We start from the raw sequence: 11,979 nt of genomic DNA, 5'->3' as shown, positions 1-11,979 counted from the left end.
TGTGCTGCGACCCTACTTCACGACGACGACGACGCTGCCATAAGAGTAGGCCGAGGCCAATCGCCGAGGCCAAAGTTTCAGCAATCGTGAACCACTTGTGGCAGGCACGCGATCCCGCCCTCGACGCGTAAAAGTCGGCGCCCGTCCCGTCGCGGCCATACGTCTGCTCGCGTTCGCCTGCTGGTCGGCCGCCGCGGTCCCGGCCCGCCGCTCGTCGACCCTGGCGTCGCGCAAGGGCGGCGCCATGCCGTCGTCGGCGAGCCGCGAGAACTTTCTGTCGGCGACGACGGAGGAGCTGGAGAAGCTCACGGGCGCCGAGGCGGGGACGTCGGGCGCGGCGTCGTCGTCGGCCGTCGCGGCGCACCCCGGCCGGTCGCCGCTGGCGCTGCCGACGGCGCTGTTCTACGGCGCGACATCCATCGGCATCATCGCGTGCAACAAGATCACGCTGACGACGTACGCGTTCCCGAGCTCGAGCGCGCTGGCCCTGGCCCAGTTCGCCGTGACCTGCGCCTGCCTCGGCGCGCTCGCGCTCGCGGGCGCCGTCGAGCTCGCGCCGCCGACGGCCGACTCGTTCCGCGTCGTCGTGCCCCTCACGGCGCTCTTCGTCGCGGACGTGCTCATGGGCCTCTTCGCGACGGGGTCGCTGAGCCTGCCCATGTTCACGGTGCTCCGGCGCTTCAGCATCCCCTGCACCATGCTCCTGGAGCGCTTCGTGGGCCAGGCGAACCCGTCGCCCTTGGTGCAGGCGTCGGTCTGGGGCATGGTCGGCGGCGCGGTCGTCGCGGCCTACGACGACCTCGCCTTCGACGCCAAGGGCTACGCCGCCGTCCTGCTCAACGACCTCTTCACGGCGCTGCGGGGCGTCTACGTCAAGGCCGCGCTGCCGTCGGTGACGCGCGCGCCGCGGTCCTCGGAGAAGAAGGACGTCGAGGCCCAGGACCCGGCGGCGCCCAGGCCGCCGCCGAAGCTCTCGAAGCTGAGCCTCCTCTTCTACAACGCCCTCCTCGGCGGCGCCGTGCTCGCGCCCTACCTCGCGTACACGGGCGAGCTCGCGGAGGCGCGCGTCTGGCTCGAGGACGCGCCGTCGGCGCACGCGGGCGGCCACCCCGTGGCGGCCCTGGCCCTGTCGGCGTCCCTGGGGCCCGTGCTCCAGTACGCCATCTTCGTCTGCACGCAGCACAACTCCGCGCTCACGACGACCGTCGTCGGCGCGCTGAAAAACGTCGCGACGACCTACGTCGGCATGTTCCTCGGCGGCGACTACTCCTACTCCTACCTCAACTTCGGCGGCATCACCCTGTCCTGCCTCGCGAGCCTCGTCTACTCCTGGGCCGTCATCGTCGGCCGCCGCCTCCCGACCGCGCCGCCGGGCGAACCGGCCGCGAAGTAAGGCCCGGGCCTGCTTTGGATTCTAGATCACCATCACCATGCCTTTCGCGGAAAGGGGTGTCGCTTTCGGAACGGCTGCAGTGTGGCGAGGTTGCCTCGTTATGTCCAGGGTCACACGCGTTCGCATTCCATCGCCTACGTTGAGTTCAAGACTAGGTCAAGGTGCCTGTAAAGTTTAGCGAGCTCCGGCCAAAAATAGTGCGAGGTGGCCGCTCGCAGAGCGTCCTGGGCTGGGTGGGGAGAGCCCCCAGGAGCCCATGTCGCTCTTCGGCGCGTCGTCCGATGAGCGAAATCCCATCGCGGCCGCGTTCGGCTTCCCCGGTGCGCTTCTCCGCCCCCGCGCCCCGCGCGCCCGCCGCGGAACGGCCGCCCCTCCGCCGCAGGCGCCTACTGGTGGGAGGACGACTACCAGACGCGTAGCGCGGCGAAGAAGGGCCCGCACCGCTACGCGTCCTTCGACGCGAGCCGCGAGGACCCCCTGAGCGCCGCGAGCGAGGCGGACCTGCTCGCGGCGAGCGCCGGCGGCGCGCGCGTCGCCGGGGACCTCGGCATCGCGTCGGGCCGCGCGAACGAGGGCTACGTGCGGGGCGAGGTCGCGCGCGCGAACGCGACCGAGAAGCGCGGGTCCTGGTTCGCCGGCGTCGCGAGCCCCTTCGGGCGGAAGGCGCGCGACGGCGGCGCGGCGGCTTCGTCGGACGCGGCGCGGTCGTCCGCGGCGTCGAGCCGCGCGGCGGCGCCGGCGGTCCCCGCCGTGCCGCCGTTGGGGCCGGCGGACTTCAAGCCGCGGAGGCATCTCGGGCGGGGCCGCTTCGGCGAGGTGCTCCTGACGACGCACGTCGCGTCGGGCGGCACGTTCGCGATGAAGGTGCTCCACAAGAAGCTGCTCTACAACTCGAAGCTGCGGGAGCGCGCGCGCAACGAGCGCATGATCAACGGCCAGCTCGGCGCCCACCCCTTCGTGGTCAAGATGCGCTACGCGTTCGTCACGCCCAAGTGCCTGTGTCTCGTGCTGGAGCTCGCGCCGTGCGGCGAGCTCTTCCAATTGATCACGAACCACGACAGCGGGTCCTTCACGGGCAAGACCTTCGGGCGCAAGTTCCCGGAGCAGGCCGCGCGCTTCTACGTGGCCGAGTCGCTGCTGGCCCTCGAGTTCCTCCACGGCAACGACGTGCTCTACCGCGATCTGAAGCCCGAGAACGTGCTCATCAACGCGGACGGCCACGTGACCATCTCCGACTTTGGCCTCTCGAAGCCGGGCGTCCACGACCCCCTCAAGGGCGCGCGGTCCATGTGCGGCACGCCCGAGTACCTCGCGCCGGAGATCCTCCGCGGCACGCACGAGCACGGCCTGGCCGCGGACTGGTGGACGACGGGCTGCCTCCTCTACGAGCTCCTCGGGGGCCAGCCGCCCTGGTACACGTCGCCCTCGAAAGACCGGGACCGCAAGAAGCTCTTCGAGCGCATCACGACGGCGCCGCTGAAGATGCCCCGCGGCGTGAAGCAGGGCAGCAAAAGGGTGCGAAATTCCCAACTTCAAAGGCTCCTATCTCGGCCGTTTTCCACTCGTTTTGGCTGATTTTTGGACGAGCGATCATCTTTCGGAACGGTCTCGAAGCGTGGATGCTTTTTCCGTAACGCGCGCGCGCGGAACACTCACGTTGAAGCGACATTGAATCACCCTTTTGCTGCCCAGGCGTGAAGCCGCGGCTCTCCAAGGACGGCGAGCACCTCCTCCGGGGCCTCCTCCACAAGGACAACGCCGTGCGCCTCGGCACGGACCTCGGCGCCGCCGCGCTCAAGACCCACAAGTTCTTCGCCATGGTCGACTTCGACGCGCTCCTCGCGAAGCAGGTCGAGCCGCCGTTCTCGCCGAGGACGCTCGTCTCCGGCGACGACGTCGGCGCGGACGAGGCCGTCGCCTGGGACGACATCCAGCCCGAGGCGTCCGCCACGGTCCACAAGATGGACATCCCGGACCACCGCTTCAACGAGATCTTCGCCAAGTTCGAGTACCGCTCCAAGGCCTAGGCCGCGGCCGCGCCGGTCGCGGCGCCGTCGTCGCCGGCGCGCTCTAACAGCGTCCGGGCTACGCCGCTCGGAGGGGGGAGGGGCTGGCGGTCGTCGCGTCGGCGAGCGACGGTCGCACCGCGTGAGGAGGCCTGCGAGGGTTGCGGGCGCAGGCCGCCTCCCGAGGCGGCGCACATGAGCGGCGGGGGGGCTCGCCCAATCAACATGCAGCAATTGCCCTCGAGGCCGTCACATCGACCATTGCCACAGCTGTACAGGCGTCGTCTGCAAACAGGACCGTCGGCAGCCCGGCCGAGGTCGGCCACCGCGCGCGCCTTCCGGCCCGAGCCGGCGTGTGGGGTCCCCCGCCTCGCCGCCAGGGCTGCCGCGACCGCGATGGCCGAGCTGTCGCAAAAGAACTACGAGTTTAAGATCGTGCTGCTGGGTGCGTCGCCCGCGCCGCCGCCCGCGCGGGCCGCCCGCGAGAACCCGCGCCGCGCAGGCGACCGCGGCGTCGGCAAGACCTGCCTCGTGCTGCGCTTCATCGAGGGCCTGTACAACTCGAGGCGCGTCTCGCGCGCGCGCGGCCGCGGCGCCGCGCGCGCCGAGACTCCCGGTCCCCCGCGCGCGCAGGCAACAGAGCACGATCGGCGCGTTCTTCCTCACGAAAAAAATCGTCACCGCGCAGGGCGACGCGTGCAAAATCCAGATCTGGGACACGGCGGGGCAGGAGCGGTTCCGCGCGATGGCGCCCATGTACTACCGGAACGCGGCGGCGGCGATCGTCTGCTTCGACGTCACGGACGAGTCGACGTTCAACACGATGAAGGACTGGGTCGAGGAGCTGAAGACGAACGTCGTCGACAAGAACCTGGTCATCGCCATCGCGTGCAACAAGGCGGACCTCGACACGCGCCAGGTGTCGCGCGCGCGCGCGGAGCAGTTCGCGCGGTCCATCAGCGCCATCGTTTTGGACACGAGCGCCAAGGAGAACTTCGGCGTCGCGGAGCTCTTCGCCGCCGTGAGCGAGCACGTCATCAAGCTCCGCGGCCAGGAGCTCTGCTCGACGCCCGGCGCGCCCCGCGGCGGCGGCGGCGGGCCCGGCGGCCGCGGCCTCAGCCTCGCCGCGCGCGCCGCGGGCTTCCGCGACGACCAGCAGAGCGCGAGCTCCTGCTCCAACTGCTGAGCGGCGTACTTCCCGTCGGCGCCTCCCCCCCGCGCGCGCCCGCTCGCACTAGCCACGACGGCGGACGCCCTACTTCGGCGGGGGCGGGACCGCGCGGCTCGAGAGCTTGGCGACGTAGGCGAGCTCGTTCGTGAGCGTCTCGTGGCGGTACATGACGCGGATGTCGGGCACGTTGGTCATGCGGATGTCGTTGCCCGCGGCGCCCGGCGCGTCGTAGTGGTCGCCGAGGAAGTGGCGCTTGAAGCGGTCCTCGACGCCGGACTGGAGCACGGACGTCCGCGCGATCTCGCAGATGTCCGTCGACGACAGCTTCCAGACCTGGGCCGCGACGGAGTACTCCTCGACCAGCGGGTCCTTGGTGAAGTGGAGCATGAGCGGGTCGTCGGTCGAGAGGCTGATGTTGAGGCCGCGCTTGAAGTACTTTGGGAACGGCGACTTCGCAAAGTCGAGGAAGAGCCGGTTGTTCGACAGGGGCGACATGGCGACGCCGAGCTGGGCGAGGTAGTAGAGGTACTGGAGCGCCGGCGACCGGCGGAGCTGGACGCCGTGGTTGATCTTCGTCGTCAGCAGGAACGCGGCGACGAGGTGGTCGACGTCGCCGGCCTCGCCGCAGTGCGGCCGGAACTCGAAGGTCGACAGCCCCCGCGCGCGCCGCAGGCCGTTCAGGCTCCGCAGGTTCGCGTAGAGGTGGTACATCCAGTACCCGTAGGCCGGCTCGTCCGTCGAGTTCCAGTCCCCGGGCGCCACGAGGCGGTTCGGGTCGAGGGGCATGCCGTCGGGCTTCGACTCGTCGTCGACGGAGTCGAAGCCGACGATGGCCTCGAGGAAGGCGTGGAGCTTCGGGTTCGACGACGGGTCCAGCGTGTTCTCGAAGAGCGGCGCGAAGATGTTCGCCAGCACCTCGTCGAACGTTTCGACGAGGCCCGACGCGCGGTAGACCGCGTAGAGCCGCGGCACCTGGATCATCCAGCGCACGTTCGGGCTCGAGAGGCGGTTGTCGTAGAACCAGTCCGCGAGCTTGGCCCACTCGCTGCGCTTGCGGCCGTAGACGGACACGCGCCACTCGGCGAGCTGGTACTTGGACGCCTCCAAATCGTTGATGACCTCCTTCGTGAGCTCCGCGAGGTAGCGGCCGCGGACGTGGTTGTCCGTCTTGAGGAAGATCTCCCGGAGCCGGCTCTGGCCCGCGGGGTTGTACTTGAGGTTGAAGCGGTCGAAGCGGTGGAACGTGTCGTGCGCGTGCATGTCCAGCGTGTCGATGGAGAGGTCGTAGGCCGTGAGCTTGAGCGACTTGAAGACGTCCGCGAGCGTGAGGAGGTGGCCGTCGCGGTTCGTGACGATCTCGTTGCCGTGCTTGCGCAGCTTGCTCTTGATGAAGCGCAACAAGTGCTTCTGGTTCATGCACGCGCTGTGGTGGACCTGCGTGGACATCAAATCTTCACACCGACTTCAATGTGCGCGTAATCGAACGGTTTGGACCAGCCTCTTCGGCCGTGCTTCGAGAACTCGATGAGAGCCATCGATTCGTCCAAAAATCAGCCGAATCGACTTCGAATTGACCGAGCTCGAGAATTTCAAAGTTTGGTCGGGACGTCCCAGCTCGCCGGTCGATTTCCACACCGTGGTGCACGTGCGTGTCGACCTTGCGGACGTTGTAGAAGTCGCGGTGGGGCACGGACTTCTGGGAGCTGAGCTCGCGCCAGCCGTTGAGGAGCACGTGGAGGTTGAAGCGCTGCTCGAGGACGGCGAGGCGCTTGAAGGCGAGCGACTTGACGGGCCCGGCGTTGACGATGCCCTTGATCTCGTCGAAGGCGAGCGCGAAGTCGCGGAGCGACGGCGTCGGCCGCGTCTGGCGCCGGAGGCGCGTCGCGGACATGGACTCGGCCGACGGGTGGCTCGGCCCGGCGTTGGACACGTCGCCCGCGTAGGCCCAGACGCCCGCGTCGCAGCCGAGGCCCGACGCGTCGAGCGGCGCAAAGGACACGGCGTGGTGGTACGCGTCCAAGGGCTGGTAGGCCGGCGGCTCGCGGCGGTAGCCGTCGCGCTTCGGCGACGGCGGCGGCGCCGCGCGCTTCGCCTGGCCCACGCGGCGCTCGCTCGCGGTCCACTCGAGGTGGAGGTCGAGCGCGCGCTTGATCTTCGCCGCGCCGACGTGGACGTCCTCGCCCTCGGTCGCGTCGTCGGCCTCGTCGATGTGGACGCGCTGGAAGGTCTTGCCGCTGTCCGACGCGTAGAGCGGGATGTCGGGCACCTGGAAGAGCGCCGCGGTCTCCGCGGGCGTCGCCGCCGGCCGTGGGCTGCCGCTCAGGTCCTCGGGCGACGCGTCGTCGCCGCCGGGCTCCGCGCGGCCGGGCGGCGACAGCGGCGGCGGCGCGACGCGGCCGATGGACCGCGGCGACGCGGTCGGGCTGTCGCTCTCGTAGCCGGGCACGGGGGGCGGCGGCACCGCGCACCGGCCGCCCACGTCGAGCTCGTGGAACTGCTTGAAGACGACGCGCTGCAGGTCCTCCTCCGTGGGCATGCAGTCCTGCAGCACGTTCTCGTCCTCGCCGTCCTCCTGGCAGCTCAGGTGGAGCGCCGAGCTCATGGTCGCGAAGAGGCGGCGTCCAGGAGGGCGCGAATCGGTGTCTCCCAATTCTCAATCCGAGGGTGTCTCCTTCGTCGCTCGTCGTGCGACGGGAATCAGATCTTTTCTTGAGTTCGGCAGCACCAACGGAAACAGCGCGCCGCCAGTTTGGCCGTCGAAACGCGAGGCAGCCCCCGCCGGCCACAGCGCTTCGCCGCCGGCCCCGCACGCGACGCGCGCGCGACGCGATCGACGACGATGGCGTCCCTGGCCGTGTCCGCGGACGCGTCGGGCGGCCTGCCGCGCATGACGAAGGAGCTGCTCCTCGCGTCGTGCCTCGAGAACGACGGCTACGAGACGCCGGAGCTCAACGACAACCTCTACCTCCACTTCAAGGGGTTCCAGCGCATCGAGAACCTCGAGCCCTACACGGGGCTCAAGGGCCTCTGGCTCGAGGCCAACGGCCTCTGCCGGGTCGAGGGCCTCGGCCACCTGGGCGAGCTCCGGTGCCTCTTCCTGGGCCGGAACCTGCTCCGGACGGTGCACGGCCTCGACGGCCTCCGCAACCTCGTCACGCTGGACCTCAGCGAGAACCGCATCGCCGTCCTGTCCCACCTCGGCGCCGCGACGCCGAGGCTCGAGACGCTCAACGTGAACAAGAACGAGCTCGCGGACGCGGCGGCGATCGGCGAGCTCGCGCGCCTCGGCGAGCTCAAGAACCTCCAGATCGAACAGAACGCCCTCGCCGGCGACGACGTCATCGCCGCCCTCGCCGCGGCGCCGAAGCTCTGCGGCGTCAACGTCAGCGGCAACCCCTGCGTCTCCGCCACGCCGCAGTTCCGGAAGCGGTGCCTCCTCGCGATGCCGCTCCTCGCGTACCTCGACCGCCCCGTCTTCGAGGGCGAGCGCGAGGCCGCCGCGGCCTGGGCCGAGGGCGGCCACGAGGCCGAGCAGCGCTGCAAGCGCGACTTCGCGCAGGCGAAGCGCGACAAGGACAAGCGGCAGATGGCCGAGTACCGCGCGTGGCAGGCCAAGGTCCGCGCCGAGTACCAGGAGCGCAAGGGCATGGGCGGCCACGACGCCCGGGGCGCGGCCCGCGAGGCGCGGGAGGCCGCGGACCGCGACGCCGCGCTCGCCGTCGAGCGCAGAGCCCAGGCCGACGCGGACCGCGCCGCGTGCGCGAACCTCCACAAGCTCGGCACCCTCCTCGAGGGCGGCGGCGAGGTCGACCACCGGCCCTTCCTCCCGGGCAACGAGCACCTCCGGCCCGGCGCGGCGGCCACGGCGGAACCCGCGGCGGAGGCGCCGCCGCCGCCGCCGCCGGCCGCGGCCGTCAAGGTGCCCATCGTCGACGACGACTCGGACAGCGACGACGACGCGGCCTACATGGCCGCGCTCGACCCGCGGTCCTCCGGCGGCTTCCCCGACCCCTGCGACCTGCCCGACCCGCCCGCGGACCCGGCGCGCGACGCGGCGCCGCCGCCGCCGCCGGACGAGGAGCCCCTCGCGGGCCTCCGCGACGCGCCGACGCCGGCGAAGATGCGCGACGCGCCGCCGAGCGCCGCGGGGCCGACGGAGGACGAGCTCGCGGAGCGCGTCCACGAGTCGCTCCACCTCTACAAGCTCCAGAAGGAGGCGAAGAAGCAGGCCGACGCGGACCGGCGCGCCCAGGTCGAGGCGGACAAGCTCGCCATCGCCGCCGCCAACGGCGCCGGCGCCGGCCGCCCCAAGGCCGCGGCGCCGCCGGACGCGGACGTCGAGTCGCCGCCGCGCGAGAAGCGGCTCTACTGGACCGAGGCCATGGACACGTCGCTCGCGGGCCTCGTGCGCGCCCACTACTACGACTTCGACGCCGTCGCCGAGGCCCTGCGGCCCCTCGACATCGACTTCGGCCTCGTCGACCGCGCCAAGGTCGACGGCGACGCGTGCCGCGACCGCTGGAACGACCTCGACGTGGCCAACTGGGACGCGCCCCCCGGCGGCCTCGCCGGCGTCCGCCTCTCCCACGCGGGGGGGCACGACGACTACGCCGGCGCCCGCATCCCCTCCTTCGAGGAGCTCCAGCGCAAGGCCGCGAGCCTCGGGCCCCGCTACTCCGTCCCCGCGGCCTCGCTCCCCTCCGTCGGCGACTTCGACGACGCCGACGACGACGACGACCTCAAGATCTTCGACCGCAAGACCGACTTCGGCGAGCTCGATTGAGGGGCGGGAACCCGTGCCAGAAGGAACCTTGAAGGGTAGCGCAAACCGCTACTTTAAATTTATCGCAGCTGGGCTGCTGCTGAGCATTGCCCAGCATTAATTAGAGCATTGTCGTCGCGCGCGCAGCCTCGGGGAGGCGCCGTCGGGGTCCGCGCGCGTCATGAAGAAGGCGCCGACGCTGCTGCTCGCCCTCGTCGTCGCGGCCGTGCGCGGGGACGATTGCTCCTCGTACGACTGGGACGACAAGGTCGCGTGCGACGAGGATTCAGACTGCGTCTGGCTCCAAAATTGGTGGAGCTGCCGCGACAATTGTGAAGGGTGGGACGAGGACGGCTGCGACGAGGCTGACCACTGCGCGTGGAGTGACTCATCGAACACGTGCTCGCTCAGCTGCGAGCACAAGTACAGCGACGACGACGGGTGCTGGTTCGAAGGCGGGAGCTACGACGTCGACGACGACCACCGCGACTGCTTCTCCGAGGGCTTGTGTATACACCTGCGTCCCGTGGCGACTTCGAGGCCCCCCAAAATGTCGTCGTCGCGCGCGGGTAGGTACGAGCTCCGGGAACGACTGCTGCGCGTCGATGGACTGGGGCGAGCCCGCGACGTGCGTCGAGGGCTACTATCCCGTGCCGGCCTATCCCACGATGTCTGAAGACGACTGCTCCTACACCTGCTGCGCGACCGTGCCGGACGGCTACGACTACGAGGAACCGGAGGACTGCTCTGCGAAGCACGGGCGGCTCCAGGGGAGCTGCGACGCGGACGACGACTGCGTCTGGATGGCCGGGTGGAACACGTGCAAGGACGAGTGCTCGAATTTGGATGAAGACGATTGCCACGATCACTGCGAGTACGACTGGGACAACGAGGTCTGCTTCACGCGGTGTGATGCGAAGTACCAGGACGTCTTGCGACGGCGTCCGACGACGGGGTTCGCCCGTTCGTCCGACGACGGGGGCGCCCGTTCGCCCGACGCTCGCCTGGAAACGCGGGGAGATCGGATCCTTGTAGGAGGACGATTGCGACGCGGATGACAGCTGCCAGTGGGTGGCCGGGTGGAACACGTGCAAGGACGAGTGCTCGAATTTGGATGAAGACGATTGCCACGATCACTGCGAGTACGACTGGGACAACGAGGTCTGCTTCACGCGGTGTAATGCGAAGTACCAGGACGTCTTGCGACGGCGTCCGACGACGGGGTTCGCCCGTTCGTCCGACGCTCGCCTGGAAACGCGGGGAGATCGATCCCGTCGCGTCGTAGGAGGAAGATTGCGACGCGGATGACAGCTGCCAGTGGGTGGCCGGGTGGTGGAACACGTGCAAGGACAAGTGCTCGAATTTGGATGAAGACGATTGCCACGACCACTGCGAGTACGACTGGGACAACGAGGTCTGCTTCCTACGGTGTGAAGCGAAGTACCAGGACGTCTTGCGACGGCGTCCCACGACGGGGGCGCCCGTTCGCCCGACGCTCGCCTGGAAACGCGGGGAGATCCGATCCCGTCGCTCGTAGGAGGAGGTATGCGACGCAGATGACAGCTGCCAGTGGCTCGACAATCACGACGAGTGCAGAACCGCGTGCTCCGAGTACACGGAAGAGTCGTGCGACAGCGACTATTGCGACTGGGAAGATGGAGCGTGCGAGGCGGGGTGTGGGGCGAAAGCAGATGAGGACTCGTGTGGCGAGGACGATTCCTGCTTATGGATGGAGAATTGGGAAAAATGTGGGAAAGAGTGCAATCTGAGGGAGGATAGCTGCTGGGACTATTGCCACTGGCTCGTGAATTCAACCACCACTGACTGGGAGTGCAAGCTCCGGTGCGACACGATTTCAGACGAAGACTCGTGCACGGGCGCGTGCGCCTGGAAGGACGGTGACTGCAGGAGCTGCGGCGGAGACGACTGCTATGGCTGCGCCGATGAGGAGGCCTGCAACAGCTGTGGCACCCATGAATACACTTGGGGGTGGGTGACGTACGGTTCCTGGGACGAGGACGACGGCTGCAACACGAATTGGTACTACAAGGACTGGGAGCACGACGACGACGACGACGACGGCGGCGGCAGCTCGCTCGGCGCCCTCGTCGGCGCGGCCGTGGGCGGCATCTCTGTCGCCGCGGCCGTGGGCGGCATCTTCGCGACGGCCCTGAGCGTCGCCTTCGCGTCGAGCGTCAACTCGATGCGCGACATCTGCGCGATCGGCCCGACGATCGGCATGGGCTTCAACGAGGCGGGCACGTACTTCATCGGCCCCCAGCTGTGCTCCATCGGCGGCACGCACTACAAGTCCAAGCGCATCGTCCACGCGAACAGCGCCAAGGGCGCGTGCCGCGAGTTCTGCGCCGAGGCGGAGCTCAAGTTCTCGAGCGTCGAGCTCTTCACCTGCTACTGCTCCAAGTGAGCCCGCATCATCCCCGCCCCCCTTTTTTGTTTGAGACTAAGTGCCCCGCCTAAGCCTCCACCCCCCGCGCGCCCACGACGACCGCCCGGAGCCGCTCGGCCTCGCCGGCGCCCCGGAGCCGCAGGGCGAGCTTGTTCTGCGTGGTCTTGGCGAAGAGCGCGGCCGCGCCGGAGCTGAGGACCGTCTCCGCGAGCTCGAGGACGTCGCCCGCGGCGGCGGCGC

General features: G+C 69.5%; 6 protein-coding genes across 6 annotated transcripts; 5 read left to right on the top strand and 1 right to left on the bottom strand.

Moving 5' to 3' along the window:
* Positions 1 to 244: 244 nt before the first annotated feature.
* Positions 245 to 1,393, top strand: STP2 (hypothetical protein; the record flags this gene model as incomplete). The annotated part of the gene is made up of 2 exons (XM_009035075.1): positions 245 to 888; positions 958 to 1,393. The coding sequence occupies 2 exons, from the start codon at positions 245 to 247 to the stop codon at positions 1,391 to 1,393; spliced, it is 1,080 nt and encodes a 359-aa protein (XP_009033323.1).
* A 210-nt stretch (positions 1,394 to 1,603) lies between these two features.
* On the top strand, positions 1,604 to 3,480 carry AURANDRAFT_52301 (hypothetical protein; the record flags this gene model as incomplete). Its single annotated transcript, XM_009035076.1, has 3 exons — positions 1,604 to 1,713; positions 1,776 to 2,885; positions 3,086 to 3,480. 3 exons carry the CDS (start codon positions 1,650 to 1,652, stop codon positions 3,418 to 3,420), a joined length of 1,509 nt encoding a protein of 502 aa, XP_009033324.1.
* Positions 3,481 to 3,677: 197 nt separating this feature from the next.
* On the top strand, positions 3,678 to 4,649 carry AURANDRAFT_70056 (hypothetical protein; the record flags this gene model as incomplete). Its single annotated transcript, XM_009035077.1, has 3 exons — positions 3,678 to 3,844; positions 3,902 to 3,965; positions 4,033 to 4,649. The coding sequence occupies 3 exons, from the start codon at positions 3,796 to 3,798 to the stop codon at positions 4,583 to 4,585; spliced, it is 666 nt and encodes a 221-aa protein (XP_009033325.1).
* A 5-nt stretch (positions 4,650 to 4,654) lies between these two features.
* On the bottom strand, positions 4,655 to 6,461 carry AURANDRAFT_61339 (hypothetical protein; the record flags this gene model as incomplete). Its single annotated transcript, XM_009034879.1, has 2 exons — positions 4,655 to 6,004; positions 6,204 to 6,461. 2 exons carry the CDS (start codon positions 6,459 to 6,461, stop codon positions 4,655 to 4,657), a joined length of 1,608 nt encoding a protein of 535 aa, XP_009033127.1.
* Positions 6,462 to 7,409: 948 nt separating this feature from the next.
* AURANDRAFT_20477 (hypothetical protein) lies at positions 7,410 to 8,108 on the top strand (the record flags this gene model as incomplete). Its single annotated transcript, XM_009035078.1, has 1 exon — positions 7,410 to 8,108. A coding segment is annotated over one exon (699 nt), but the record flags the coding sequence as incomplete, so codon positions are not given.
* Positions 8,109 to 9,513: 1,405 nt separating this feature from the next.
* On the top strand, positions 9,514 to 11,757 carry AURANDRAFT_61337 (hypothetical protein; the record flags this gene model as incomplete). Its single annotated transcript, XM_009035079.1, has 5 exons — positions 9,514 to 9,841; positions 9,906 to 10,225; positions 10,368 to 10,529; positions 10,618 to 10,746; positions 11,350 to 11,757. 5 exons carry the CDS (start codon positions 9,514 to 9,516, stop codon positions 11,755 to 11,757), a joined length of 1,347 nt encoding a protein of 448 aa, XP_009033327.1.
* Between the last annotated feature and the right edge of the window lie 222 nt (positions 11,758 to 11,979).

This window comes from Aureococcus anophagefferens, assembly GCF_000186865.1.
Source record: "Aureococcus anophagefferens unplaced genomic scaffold AURANscaffold_2, whole genome shotgun sequence".
NCBI classification, from domain to species: Eukaryota; class Pelagophyceae; order Pelagomonadales; family Pelagomonadaceae; genus Aureococcus; species Aureococcus anophagefferens.
This window is presented reverse-complemented; position numbering and strand designations above follow the sequence as displayed.